Genomic DNA, 13,725 nt, shown 5'->3' on the forward strand with positions numbered 1-13,725 from the left:
TTTCTTTAGGTATAATTGACATATAACCTTATATTAGCTTCATAATTCAATATTTGTAAAATGTCATTTTCAAATAACAGCTTCAAATTTTGTGTTTGACTTTTACTTTTTCAGAAAAAGTATAGTTATGATATAGAAAATGTTTTTCTTTCATTATTTAATATATTCTTTAAAAATTCTTATTAAATTTTTATGTTGGTCAATTTACAGGTGAATTATGTAACCTCATTACGCTGGATGTAGCTCACAATCAACTTGAACACCTTCCAAAGGAGATTGGAAACTGCACACAGATAACCAACCTTGACTTGCAGCACAATGAATTGCTAGACCTCCCAGATACTATAGGTATGAGAGGAGAAAGAAGATACTGTTCATCATTTATAGCTACTTGGACATTAAAATCCATTTTGATAATAAAAAATTAAAATTCAGTGTTGTCAAAGTGGTAAAACTTCTAAAAGACAGTATTTTAAAATCATTTTTTAATTTCCATTTCCAGGCAAAGAAAATAACTAAATTTTAGGAAATGATCTCAATTAAATTGTAAAGAAGATAGAATATTGAGTAATATGTATATGTTCTATAAATCTGCTTAAATTGCAGAATGGGTGCATTTTCTGTTTTTGCTTATTTCAGAATGTTGCATGCTCTTGTATAGGGTGCGGTCCCTTCTTTGCTAAAATAGACCACACTGAAAAATAAAATCATTGCTGTTTAGTTTTTAAAACATGGCCAGTATATTTTAAAGTTTGTTCATCGTAATATTGAGGGACTAAAAGATGTCTCAGAGTGCAAAATGTGTTTTGAAAGTGCATAGCCAAAGAACAGAAAGTTGGATTGCACTTACTCTGATGTGTTCCATATTTATATATTCTTGTTTCTTTTTCTAAATGACCCCAAATTTATACAAACAGTAGAGGGAATTTTTACATTAAAAAAATTACTCTATACTAAGTTTATATAATTTTGGTAATGAATATTTACAAGGTTCTCTTACTAAATCATTTGAGGCCTGTGATAATGTTATCTTTCTCCAGAAGGATTTTTGTTTGCTTCTCTCAGGTACCTAGGGTGACCACTTTATTCCATCTGTGTTCTAAGGTTTGTGATTTTTCTGGTCCCCCAAGTGATTCAGAGACAAGCGGCAGACTAATTGGAGGGTTGTTTTAATTCCGGTTTACCCCTTGTACTAGGGTGCAGCCCTGTAGGGTCTCAGTTGATATTGATTACTAGACTCCTCCCCCTTGGCAGGCTCTAGATTTTGACTTTTGGTGGAAACATGCCTTAGCCTTTCAGCTGCATCTTCTAGCTAGGAAAGCACTCTCGGGACAAAATCTTCTCCAGTGTTTTGCTTGTTTCTGGGTTCCCAGCTGGTTTCCAGTCTTGTTAGCTTTCTGGTTTTTGTTTTAGAAGTGTTTTTAGTTTTCTTCAATGGGAGGGGTTGCTTGAATTATCTAGTCTACCACTACTTGAAACAAGCAATTGTTATGGAATTTTTAAATAAGTTACAATAGACTGTCTTTGGTTAGATGACACCTGTTCACAGAAGAGTAATCTGAGACTTCTTCAGGATATAATAGCTAGCCACTAGAACCTATATCTTTCTGATTCTTGTCCCCTAGAGTCTAGAACAGACAGAAAAATACCAAATAAATACAAAATAAATGAAAAAAAAGTCATGGAAGACAGGACTAGAAGTTCTAGAAAGAGAATAGAGTAAGACAATGAAGAAGCTATAAAATATAATTTAATATTTCCCTGAACTTGACAAAAACCCAGATAATAAGATTGAAATTGCTTACCAAGAAGAAATAATGAAAAAACATACATTCTGGTAGAAGTTTTAAAAATTAGATTTACTTAATTAATTTTAACAAACAATATATTCATACATAATGTTATAAAACCTGTTTTTGTCTAGTTTCAGTTTCAGGGTAATCCTGGCCATATATAATAAGTTGGGAAGTACTCCCTTCTCTTCAATTTTTGCAACAGTTTGTATAAAATTGACATATTTCTTCCTTTAATATTTGATAAAATTAATTGGTAAAGCCACCTGGGTCAGGATTTTTCTTTGTTGGAATGTTTTTGAAAACAATTTCAATTTCTTTGATAGACATAGGGCTATTTAGGTTATCAATTTCTTTTTGAGAAAACTTGGTCATTTGTGTCTTTCAAAGAATGTGTCCATTTCTTTTAAGTTGCCACATTTAATGGGCATAAAATTGTTCATAATATTCCATTATTATTTCAATATCTATAGAATCTGTGGTAATGCCATTTCTCTTATTCCTGATATTGGTAATTTATATCTTCTCTCTTTTTTTTTTTCCCTAATCAGTCTGGTTAGAGGTTTATCAATTTTACCAGTTTTATTGATTGTCTCAAAGTATTGATTTTTCTCTATTCTTTCCTTGGTTTTTGTTTCATTGATTTCCACTTTGACCTTTCTTCTTCCCTTTCATCTGCTTAGTTTGAGTTTATTTGTTCTTTTTCTAGTTTCTTATGGCGGAAGATTGAGATTATTGATTTGAGACCTTTCTTCTCATACAGGCATTTAGTGCTATAAATTTTGCCTTACATACTGCTTTAACAACATCCCACAAATTCTGACATCTTGTGTTTTCTTTTTTGTTTTGTTCAAAATACTTTCTAATTTACCCTTTTGTTTTCTGTGATCTGTGTGTTATTTAAAAGTATGTTATTTAGTTCCCAACATCTGACAGTTTTCCAAGGGTTTTTCTGTTATTGATTTCTAGGTTAATTCCATTGTGGTCAAGAACATACTTTGTGTGACTTGAATCATTTAAATGTATTGAGACTTATTTTATGGCTCAGTGTATGGTCTATCTTGATAAATGTTCCATGTGCAATTGAATGTGTATTCTATTTTTGTTGAGTAGAGTAATGTAGATGAGGTAATCAGTGAATTTATTCTACTACTTGCCCTTTTTGGTCTCTTTTCCTCCCAATTTTTATTAGCTTTGTTGTTAGGACATGCAACATTTATGTTATGTCTTGTTATGCCAGTCTGTATTTTTATTTTAGTCATAATGTTCATCATCAATGCTGTTGCCATAATTGCCCAAGTCATTTCTTGGTTGGCTGAAGTCAATCTTGTAGTCATTTTCTCAGAAATGGTTCATGAACAGTAGTTCCCTAGTTCTTGTATGTTTGTAACCTTTATACTTAAAGAACAGTTTGATGGATGTAAAAATCACTGGGTTCAACTACTTTTCCTTGAGCATTTTAGGAGAACTAGGAGGTAGCTCTGTTGTCTTCTGGAATTGAATATAAAGTATGAAGCCAGTCTAATTTTTTTTCCATTATAAGTGACTTAATCTTTGTGCCTGGCCACCCAAAGTGTTCTTTATTTCTAAAGTTCAAGAACTGTATTATATCCCAGGGCCCATTTCCCTGGGATACTCTGATCCAGTTCAACATATAGGTTTAATCTTTATTTCAGTATAGTTTTCTTAAATTACATATTGACATATTTACTTTGTGTTGTATGTTCTTACATTGAAATATGTCTAAATTTGCTTATTTTGAACAACCAACTAATTTTAATAGTAAAGGAGGAAAGAAAGAATAATGCATTTTAACATGATCACTTTTCGGTGGAATGAAACATGAAAGCACTTTAGAAAAGAAACTTATAAAATTAAAGGCTTGCTCAGTCTTAGAAAAAAGTAGAGGTTGTTTACTCTAGCAAATCAGACAGGGGAACTGAAATTAAAGATGCTTGAAATGTTATAAAGTTATGTCCTTATCACTCTCATTGAGGGATAATTATTGTATATTTCTTAGGATATTATAGATGCATATACTTTATTGTTCCTTGAGCATATCAGCCAACTTCTAGCCTCAGGGTCTTTGTACTTCAGTTTCTCTGCTTAGAACTCTTTTCTCCTAAATATACACATAATTTCCTCTACTCTTTCAACTGATCATATGGATATATAGAGTTCTATAAAGGGCATGGTCATCAATCAACCCTGTTCTTACTCTCAAATTATCTAACAATATTTTGTTATTTAGTATTTTATGCATGTGTCTGTTTTCCTGTCTTGTTAAATAACAATCAAAGAGGGATGCAATTAAAGTACTAAAATGAATAGTCTTGGCAAACAGAGATAGCATAGGTAGTGGAGGATGGTAAAATCATCCAGTTAGTAAGACTAGGGTGCTATGGATTCACTTCCTCTGACAAAGGGTAACTTCTCCATGTATCCTTCTTTCTCCTGGCTTTCTTAATTTTACATTTCTTTACATTTCTTTAGTGATTCAATTTTAGGTAATTACAGTGCTGCTTACATATAACAACTTGTTTGTTTTTTAATGGTGGCATTCTTTTGAGTTTTTAACTTTTAAGAATTTTTGTATAACTTTTCAGTTTATTTTCAGTTTCTCAGTTTAATGTTTCTGGAAAAAATTGTACCTTTGACATTATTTCATTGTTATAACTTGTGTGCCTTTTCTACTGATTTTTTGCTACTTTGTTAAAATAAGATAAAGACTATTTGAGGTAGAGTCTTACTCAAAAGACTAAATTAACCTAAAAATGCTGATTATATTTGCTGAAATTGAAAGCATCTAATTTTAACTCCTAGCCATTTGATGTTTCCATATTTTAAAAATCTGACAGCATAAGAAAGCAAGCTGTCAGAGCAGAACACAGAGCAACTTACAGTCAAAGTTAAGCACAACTGAATGCCAGTGATTGGCAGTGATCAGCCTACATTTATACACAGAAGCTCAGCAACGTTGATTTTATTTCTTAGTCACAATGGATCAATATTAAAGCAAGCTATGGCTTGATTTCTAGGTTGCAGTTTAGTTTGTGGTTAAAACCACTTATTGAAAGAGGTTAGAGTTGAAACCACTGCAGGGGGTGAATCACAGTAAATGCCAGACTTCTGATGTCAAGTTTTCTTCTGGCATAATAAAGCGTTGATATTTTATCCTTACTTTTTTTCACCTCTTTTGTTTTGCTGGGAGTAACGGACTTTGACAAAATGTGGATGACTTCTTGAACATGCCATGCTCTCAAGAAAGTGACAAGTGCTTTGCAAATGTTAGTTTCTTCATCAGAATAGCATATTCTCATAGGTTACAATTTTTAAAGTTCATGCTCTTCTACATCACCCTCCCCCCCCCCAAAAAAAGGAGAAAAGAAAAAAAAATGTTTAGGAAAGTAGGAGGTATCATTTTTGTTTAAATAACCACTAGTTTTGGTACTAGATAATTTCATGTGGCATTTTCACTACTTCGTTTTCATTTTATAATTTTTATTTATTTTTTAATTAAAATTTTTTTTTTTTTTTTAGTTTTTTTGGCTGTGCCGCACGGCATGAGGGATCTTAGTTCCCTGACCAGGGATCAAACCTGTGCCCCCTGCAGTGGAAGCACCAAGTTCTAACCACTGGACCACCAGGGAATTCCCCATTTTGTAATTTTTAACTTCTAGAAACCTATTCTGACTTTAAAACTGAGAAGCTTATTTTGCTTTTGGAAGAGAAATTTCAGGAATGTGGTTCTATTTACTGGGTTTGTGAGTTGATAAGCATTTAGAATTTGGTTACCATACTAATCTTTGTTACCAGAGAAAGTTTTTGGGTTTCATTGAGAATAAAAATTGGTTAAAATATCGTATTCACCTACTTTTCTACTGTAAACAATTATTGAGGCATGTCAGTTGGTGGAGCAAAATTATGGGGACTTTCTGCTATTAATAAGCCCTTTCCTCTTCTGGCAGATTTCATAGACCCTTTGGTAAATGCTTCTGCCATTTTATTACAATGGAACAACTTTCTTTCATAGGGAGAGCAGTGGTATGAAGGAGAGAAAGGGATGAGCTTCTTTACTTCCAGTTCTTTTTTAAGATTGAGGCTCTTTTATCTTCAACTTTGTGTAGCAAATTAAAATTTTATCAGAAGATTTTGACATTCTTTGTAGTCAGACATTATCACTGCTTGCAAGAAAATTTCCACCTTTACCAGCCTTGTAGCTATAGTGGCCGTGGGCACGGGATAGACAGGGATAAAATATTGATACCTTCCCTCCCTCCCCATTTTGAAAGGATATGAGTAAATGGCCACTGTCCTTCAATTTTGGTGGGAATGAAATCGATATAGCCTAGTGGCACTGTCTTATCAAGATTTAAAATATCTATATCGGGGCTCCCCTGGTGGCGCAGTGGTTGAGAGTCCACCTGCCGATGCCGGGGACGCGGGTTCGTGCCCTGGTCTGGGAGAATACCACATGCCGCGGAGCGGCTGGGCCCGTGAGCCATGGCCACCAAGCCTGCGCATCTGGAGCCTGTGCTCCGCAACGGGAGAGCCACAACAGTGAGAGGCCCGCGTACCGCAAAAAAAAAAAAATCTATATCTTTTGATACATCAGAAATATTTTCACATGTACGCACAGATATGTATTAGAATGTTCATTATAGAATTCCTTTTTAAAAATTAGAAACAAATGCTGTCAATTGGGGAATGTTTAGATAATGGTGCACATCGTAGAATACAATGGTTAAATAAAATTAAGTATATCTGAATTTACTCACCAGAAAATATTTCTGTGACCTATTATATAGGGGGAAAAGTACGTAAAATGATCCCATTTATGTAAAAATAAACACGGAAACATTAAAAAAAATCCTGTATTTGTATATGTGTAAGTAAATGCTTACAGAAAGGTCTCAATAGGTACATATTAGACTACAAACCATGGTTCTCTGGGAAGAGAGTAAGTTGCATGTATATATTTTGTAATTAAAAAATGATTTGGTGGGATGGGAGGAGTGCAAAGAGTTGGAAATGATTAGTTCGTTCTCCGATATCTAAAAATGGGCTGCGTAGACATTGGGTGTCTCAGAAAAAATTATTGCAGATATTTGTAGAAGAACTAATTTGTACTCAGACCAGACAAATATGATATGTATTTTAAAACCATGTCCAGTTAACATCTGTGTTTCATAGGCTATTTTATAAGATGAGAATGGGTCAAAGGAAAAATCTTTTTATGAACCTTTCATATAATTTTAAGTTTTTGCATCTTGTTCCTAATGGAAAGGAGGACAAAGTGAAATATTTTAGCTTCTATAATTATTAAGAAAGTATGAATGAGTGCCTGCTGTGTGCTTAGCACTGAATTCTGTGTGGAGACAGAAGTACATAGCAACCTCCCTTACTTAAAGGATTTTCAGTCTTTTGGGGGAGGTAACTAATCCATGAAACAACTAACAACATAAGACCAAATATAAGTAAATGCCAACGTATGATGAAAACAATGTGTGGCCATGAGTCCAGTTTATAGGGAAATCAATAAGGTCTTCATAGAATGGCCAGAGAAAGCTTCATGAACAAATATGCTGGACTCAGTATGGAATAGAAATGCATTCCATGAGCACAACAAGGACAGTCAAACAGCGTGGAGGCAAGAATGAACATATCATGCTTCTGTGTCAGGAGGAAACAAGCTCACTGGAGCAGAGTCGATGAAATTCACAAAAAATGATTACTTGATAAGGAGCCAACTGAGTTTGATTCTAGCTCTGCCATTAATTCACTTTGCATATCTTATGCTAAAGTCTGTGCTGAGTACTCTCAGTTGGCTCTTACTGCTACTTCTTGGGTATCTTTCTTATCTCTTGTCTTTTTTATCAGAATGGCTATCTAAAACTTCAAACTACCGTGCTCTGTTTTTCCACAACTTAGCTCATATCCTCACTGTATGGAGAAAATGAGCCTCACAATGTAATATGTCCAAACATCTTGGTCTACATTAGTATAAAACTTCTCCAAAATGTAAAATATTCATTGAATAAAAGGCTGGTATAAAGATATCACAGTTTTTAAAAGTAAAATGACTTTAGAATTATAGACTTTTTCTTTAACAAAAGGGTGTTTTAAAATTACAAAATTATAGAAAATTAGGGAAATTATAGACAAGTTGACAGAAAAAAATTTAATCTTCCATAATTCTATCATGCAGAGATAACTGTTAGGGTTTTTTTGGTTGGTTTTTTTTTTTTTTTGTGGTACGTGGGCCTCTCACTGCTGTGGCCTCTCCCGTTGTGGAGCACAGGCTCCGGACGCGCAGGCTCAGTGGCTATGGCTCACGGGCGTAGCCGCTCTGCGGCATGTGGGATCTTCCCGGACCGGGGCACGAACCTGTGTCCCCTGCATCGGCAGGCGGACTCTCAACCACTGCGCCACCAGGGAAGCCCTAACTGTTAGTTTTGGTGTGTTTTTCCCCACTCTTTTTGCATGCATGTGTTTTTTACAATGTTGAGGTAATAAAAAGCACGTGATTTTGTTATCTGGCTTTTTTCATTTAATATCGTAACTTAGTCTTTCACATCTTAAAGATTTTTGTAACATAATTTTGATAGGTACAGACTGTAACAGAATATAGAAATACCGTAGAATAAAATCATGTTTTGAAGATCTGTTAGGTATCAGTCATTGTGCTAAGTATCTTACACACATTGTATTTAATCCTTAGAGTGACCCTGTCGGATAGGTGGCATTATCCCCACTTTATGAGTGAGGAGATAGACTCTTGTTAAATAAGTTGCCCAGGGTCACATAGATAATATAATATCCTTTGTTTTTTCTATTACACTGTGGTGCCTTCAATTTAAATAATTATTCATCTATTCTTGAACATATAGGTTGTCCCCATTTTTTGCTATTAGAAATATGACTATAATTAACATACTTCATCATAAAGCAGATTATTTTTTGCCATCCCAACTTCTAAGTAACATTTGTATCAAATTCAATGTCACAGTGCAGTGACAACAATAGTAAATATTATTCTTGCCCTTATTTCTGATCTCTAAATTCTCTGGAGCTTTGAAAAGTGACCCAGCCCTCTGCTTGTTTGTTTTTTCTCCCCTTCCAAAATTGACACATCTCACTGGAGTGTCATCAGAAAGATACTAGTGAAGCATCCTTAGTTAATTTAGAAAACAATTTAAAGGCAAATTTAACTTGTCTTTGCTAAGTGGTAGTTTTTTTTTTTTTTAAAACCCCACATTTGTTTATTTATTTATTTTTCTGGCTGTGTTGGGTCTTTGTTTCTGTGCGAGGGCTGTCTCTAGTTGTGGCAAGCGGGGGCCACTCGTCATCGCGGTGCGCGGGCCTCTCACTATCGCGGCCTCTCTTGTTGCGGAGCACAGGCTCCAGACGCGCAGGCTCAGTAGTTGTGGCTCACGGGCACAGTTGCTCCGCGGCATGTGGGATCTTCCCAGACCAGGGCTCGAACCCGTGTCCCCTGCAGTAGCAGGCAGATTCTCAACCACTGCGCCACCAAGGAAGCCCTAAGTGGTAGTTTTTATTGTTGCTTTTTAATTCAGTTTTCTGCCTGTTGGAATCTTAATTAATCATAAATAGCGAACTCTCGGCCCAGTTTCCAAGCACTGTTATAAGAAAGTAATATAAATGAGCATAGCATACCTCTGTAATAGTTCTAATTGCAGGAATTGAAATGGTTGCTAAGGATTTTTTCACATTATAGTTGGCTAGACTTATGGTATAGAATTATCATAGTATTTTTTAAAAATATTTATTTGGCTGCACCGGGTCTTCGTTGAGGCATGTGGGATCTTTAGTTGTGGCATGTGGGATCTTTAGTTGTGGCATGCAGGATCTAGTTCCCTGGCCAGGGATCGAACATGGACCCCCTGCACTGGGAGCACAGAGTCTTAACCACTGGACCACCAGGGAAGTCCCCAGAGTATTTTTTTTTTTTTTCTGTACATGGGCCTCTCACTGTTGTGGCCCCTCCCGTTGTGGGGCACAGGCTCCGGACGCGCAGGCTCAGCGGCCATGGCTCACGGGCCCAGCTGCTCCACTGCATGTGGGATCTTCCCGGACCGGGGCACGAACCCGCGTCCCCTGCATCGGCAGGCAGACTCTCAACCACTGCGCCACCAGGGAAGCCCTCCCCAGAGTATTTTTGATAGCAATACTAACTCTTGAAAATGTAAAGGGTAAAAATTAGCTCCATTTAGTCATTTATTAGAACCTTGATCACTGTTTTCTTCAGCAAAAGGGAAGGATGCAAATGAGTATAACAGGATAAGGAATATGAGGCATGGTGACTGCCCTCCTAGGTTTTAAGGCTTAACTTATTCTATAGGCTAATATATATTTTCTGTAAATATTGAAGTAATGTTAGACATATCTAAGAAAGAAAATTATTCGTACAACAGCTTTCTGGAAAATGGTCAAAGCAAAAAGAAAGAAATGGACAAACATCAGAAAGTGGCTGAAAGTTGAAAGGCATAAAAATATTTATCTCCAAAAAGTTAAGTGTGACACAGGCATCCACTTCTATACAGGCATACCTTGGAGACATTACAGATTCCATCTCAGACCAGCACAACAAAGTGAATATCACAATAAAGCATCACACAAATTTTTTGTTTCCCAGTGTATATAAAAGTTATGTTCATACAGTACTGTAGTCTATTAATTGTGCAATAGCATTATGTCTAAAAAATGTACAAATCTTAATTTAAAATAGTTTATTGATAAAAAGTACTAACCATAATCTGAGCCTTAAGGATCTTGCCTTGGTCCTCATGGCTGCTGACTGATCAGGGTGGTGGCTGCTGAAACTTGGGTGGATGTGGCAGTTTCTTAAATCAAACCACATAAAGTTTGCTGCATTGACTGACTTTTCCTTTCATGCAGCATGTAATGGTATGTAATACCATTTTACCCACAATAGAGCTTCTTTCAAAATTGGAGTCAGTTCTCTCAAACCCCTGCCGCTGCTTTATCAATGAAAGCTTATGTAATATTCTAAATACTTTGTTGTCATTTCAACAGTCTTCACAGCATCTTTACCAGTAGAGTAGGTTCCACCTCCAGAAACCACTTTCTTTGTTCATCTATAAGAAGCAGTGCCTCATCTGTTAAAAGTCTTATCATAAGATTGCAGCAATTCAGTCACATCTTCAGGCTCCACTTCTAATTCTAGAAGTCTAGAGAGTCAGCCTGTCTGAAGCTTTGAAGCTAAGCATTGACTTCTCCTCTATAGCTGTGAAAGTTCTAAATGGCATCTTCAGTATAAGGCTGTTTTGTCTACATTGAAAACCTTGTTTAGTGTAGCCGCCTTCATTAATTATCTTAGCTGCATCTTCTGGATGAGTTGCTACAGCTTCTACATTAGCACTTGCTGGTTCACCTTGTACTTTTTTGTTCGTTTTTTTTTTTTTGCGGTATGTGGGTCTGTCACTGTTGTGGCCTTTTCCGTTGTGGAGCACAGGCTCCGGATGCGCAGGCTTAGCGGCAATGGCTCATGGGCCCAGCCGCTCTGTGGCACATGGGATCTTCCGGGACCGGGGCACGAACCTGCGTCCCCTGCATCGGCAGGCGGACCCTCAACCACTGCGCCACCAGGGAAGCCCACCATGTACTTTTATGTATGGAGAGCCATCTCTTTTCTTAAACCTCATGAACCAACCTCAGTTAGCTTCTAACTTTTCTTCTGCAGCTTTATCACCTCTCTCAGCCTTCATAGAATTGAACAGAGTTAGGGCCTTGCTCTGAATTAGGCTTTGGCTTAAGGGAATGTAGTGGCTGGTTTGATCTTCTATCTGGACCACTAAAACATTCTTTACTTCAGCAATAAGGCTGTTTTCCTTTTCTATCATTCATGTGTTCACTACAGTAGCTCTTTTAATCTCCTTCAAGAACTTTTCTTTTGCATTCGCAACTTGGCTGACTGGCGCAAGAGGCCTAGCTTTCAACCTAGCTGTCCACATGCCTTTCTCACTAAGCTTAATCATTTCTAGTTTTTTATTTAAAGTGAAAGACATGCGACTCTAACTTTCACTTGGTTAGAGGTCACTGTAGGGTTATTATTGGCCTAATTTCAATATTGTTGTATCTTAGGGGAGAGGGAGAGAGACAGGGAAGCAGCTGGTAAGTGGAGCAGACAGAATACACACAGCATTTATCAATTTAAGTTCACCGTCTTAAATGGGTGCAGTTTGTGGCAACCCAAAACAATTATACTAGTAACATCAAAGACCACTGGTCAGGCTTCCCTGGTGGCGCAGTGGTTGAAAGTCCACCTGCCGATGCAGGGGACACGGGTTCGTGCCCCGGTCCAGGAGAATCCCACATGCCACGGAGCGGCTGGGCCCGTGAGCCATGGCCGCTGGGCTTGCGCATCCGGAGCCTGTGCTCTGCAATAGGAGAGGCCACGGCAGTGAGAGGCCTGCGTACCGCAAAAACAAAAACAAAGATCACTGGTCATAGATCACCATAACAAGTATAATAATAATGGAAAAGTTTGAAATATAGCAAGAATTACTAAAATGGGACACAGAGACATTAAGTGAGCAAATGATGTTGGAGAATGGCACCAATAGACTTGTTCAATGCACGGTTGCCACAGACCTTCAATACATAAAGTTGCAGTATCTGTGAAGCACAATAAAGCAAAGTACAGTAAAATGAAGTATGCCTATAATTTCTAATACTGGTAATACTGTTTAATTTAAAACTGGAGGCTACATTTAACATTTTAACCTAGCCCAACTAAAAATGTTATAGCAACAATTGCAATGTGGAATCAGAAAATAAATTAACCAGTCATTGCAAAGAAATACATTGAACTAAATTCTCATTACTCTTATCTTTTTTGCTATCAAAATGAACTTATTTTCTGATGTATATTTGGGAAATTAAATTTGATTTAAACCTTCTATGATAGCAGATATCATCATATTCATCCATGTAGCTTACATGTAGCTTGCCATGGGTCTTAGCAATAAAAGTAGAAAATGTCTATTTTTATGCTTTGCTTATTTTAGTTATTCAATAGTGGCTAATATGCTCAAGCTGGATATGTTTAGATAATAAGAGAGACTATAACTTCCACTTTTGTTTGTAAAAAATTACTTTGAGAAATTTTTTTACCATCAGGTCAACTTTTTAGAGAAATTTTGGAATGTTTATATTTAAATTCATGGAAAATATTGAACCTTTCTGATCTCACAAAATAGTTGTGCATCTTATATTTTAAATAATACCATTTTAGAAATTTGAAAATTTTTTCTTCAAAATTACATGTACATTTTTATATATAGCCACTTGTTCTGTATTGGATCACCATCACATAGATACAAATGGGATTAACTATTATAAATTTAAAATATTTACTACTTTGATGTTATTCAATTAGGCCTTATCTAAAGGTTATTTTTTTATTAAAGTATGACAATACTTTCCAATAATTGATTTTAAAAATTGACTTACAGCTGTGTATTTCATTATTTCTCTAAGAGGGCACGAAAGTGGTTTCAGTTTCATCCTAATTGATAGAGTGTAGTGTGCAGTTTCTTGGTACAAAAAGTTAAGGATCTTGCTGAAATAGTGCTTCAAAGTAATTCATAAATACTGCTTGATAGCCTGGGACAGTGACAGGCTCATCGGATTAAAAGAAATTCCCTTTTTTTGTGTGTTCACAGGAAACCTGTCCAGTTTAAGTCGTCTTGGTCTGAGATATAACAGACTGTCAGCAATACCCAGATCATTGGCAAAATGCAGTGCACTTGAAGAATTAAATTTAGAGAACAATAACATTTCTACTTTACCAGAGGTAAGAAGTGGATTACAGTAAACTCTTGAAACAAGCCTGCAAGATAATGAAGGGAAAACTAGTCAGTCTTTACAGCTGGGTAAATAATATGAT

General features: G+C 36.1%; 1 protein-coding gene across 3 annotated transcripts in view; it reads left to right on the forward strand.

Moving 5' to 3' along the window:
• Positions 1-13,725, forward strand: part of SHOC2 (SHOC2 leucine rich repeat scaffold protein) — a 111,967-nt gene that overhangs the window by 81,752 nt on the left and 16,490 nt on the right. For 2 of the 3 annotated variants that reach the window (XM_082673718.1, XM_082673717.1), the window contains 2 exons: positions 211-348; positions 13,502-13,632. In XM_082673718.1, coding sequence (XP_082529844.1) covers positions 211-348; positions 13,502-13,632 — 269 coding nt within the window. The remainder of the gene's footprint in view (positions 1-210; positions 349-13,501; positions 13,633-13,725) is intronic. The other variant, XM_082673719.1, reaches the window with a different exon arrangement.

The sequence above is a fragment of the Grampus griseus genome (assembly GCF_964374135.1).
Source record: "Grampus griseus genome assembly, chromosome: 16".
In the NCBI taxonomy this organism is placed as follows: domain Eukaryota; kingdom Metazoa; phylum Chordata; class Mammalia; order Artiodactyla; family Delphinidae; genus Grampus; species Grampus griseus.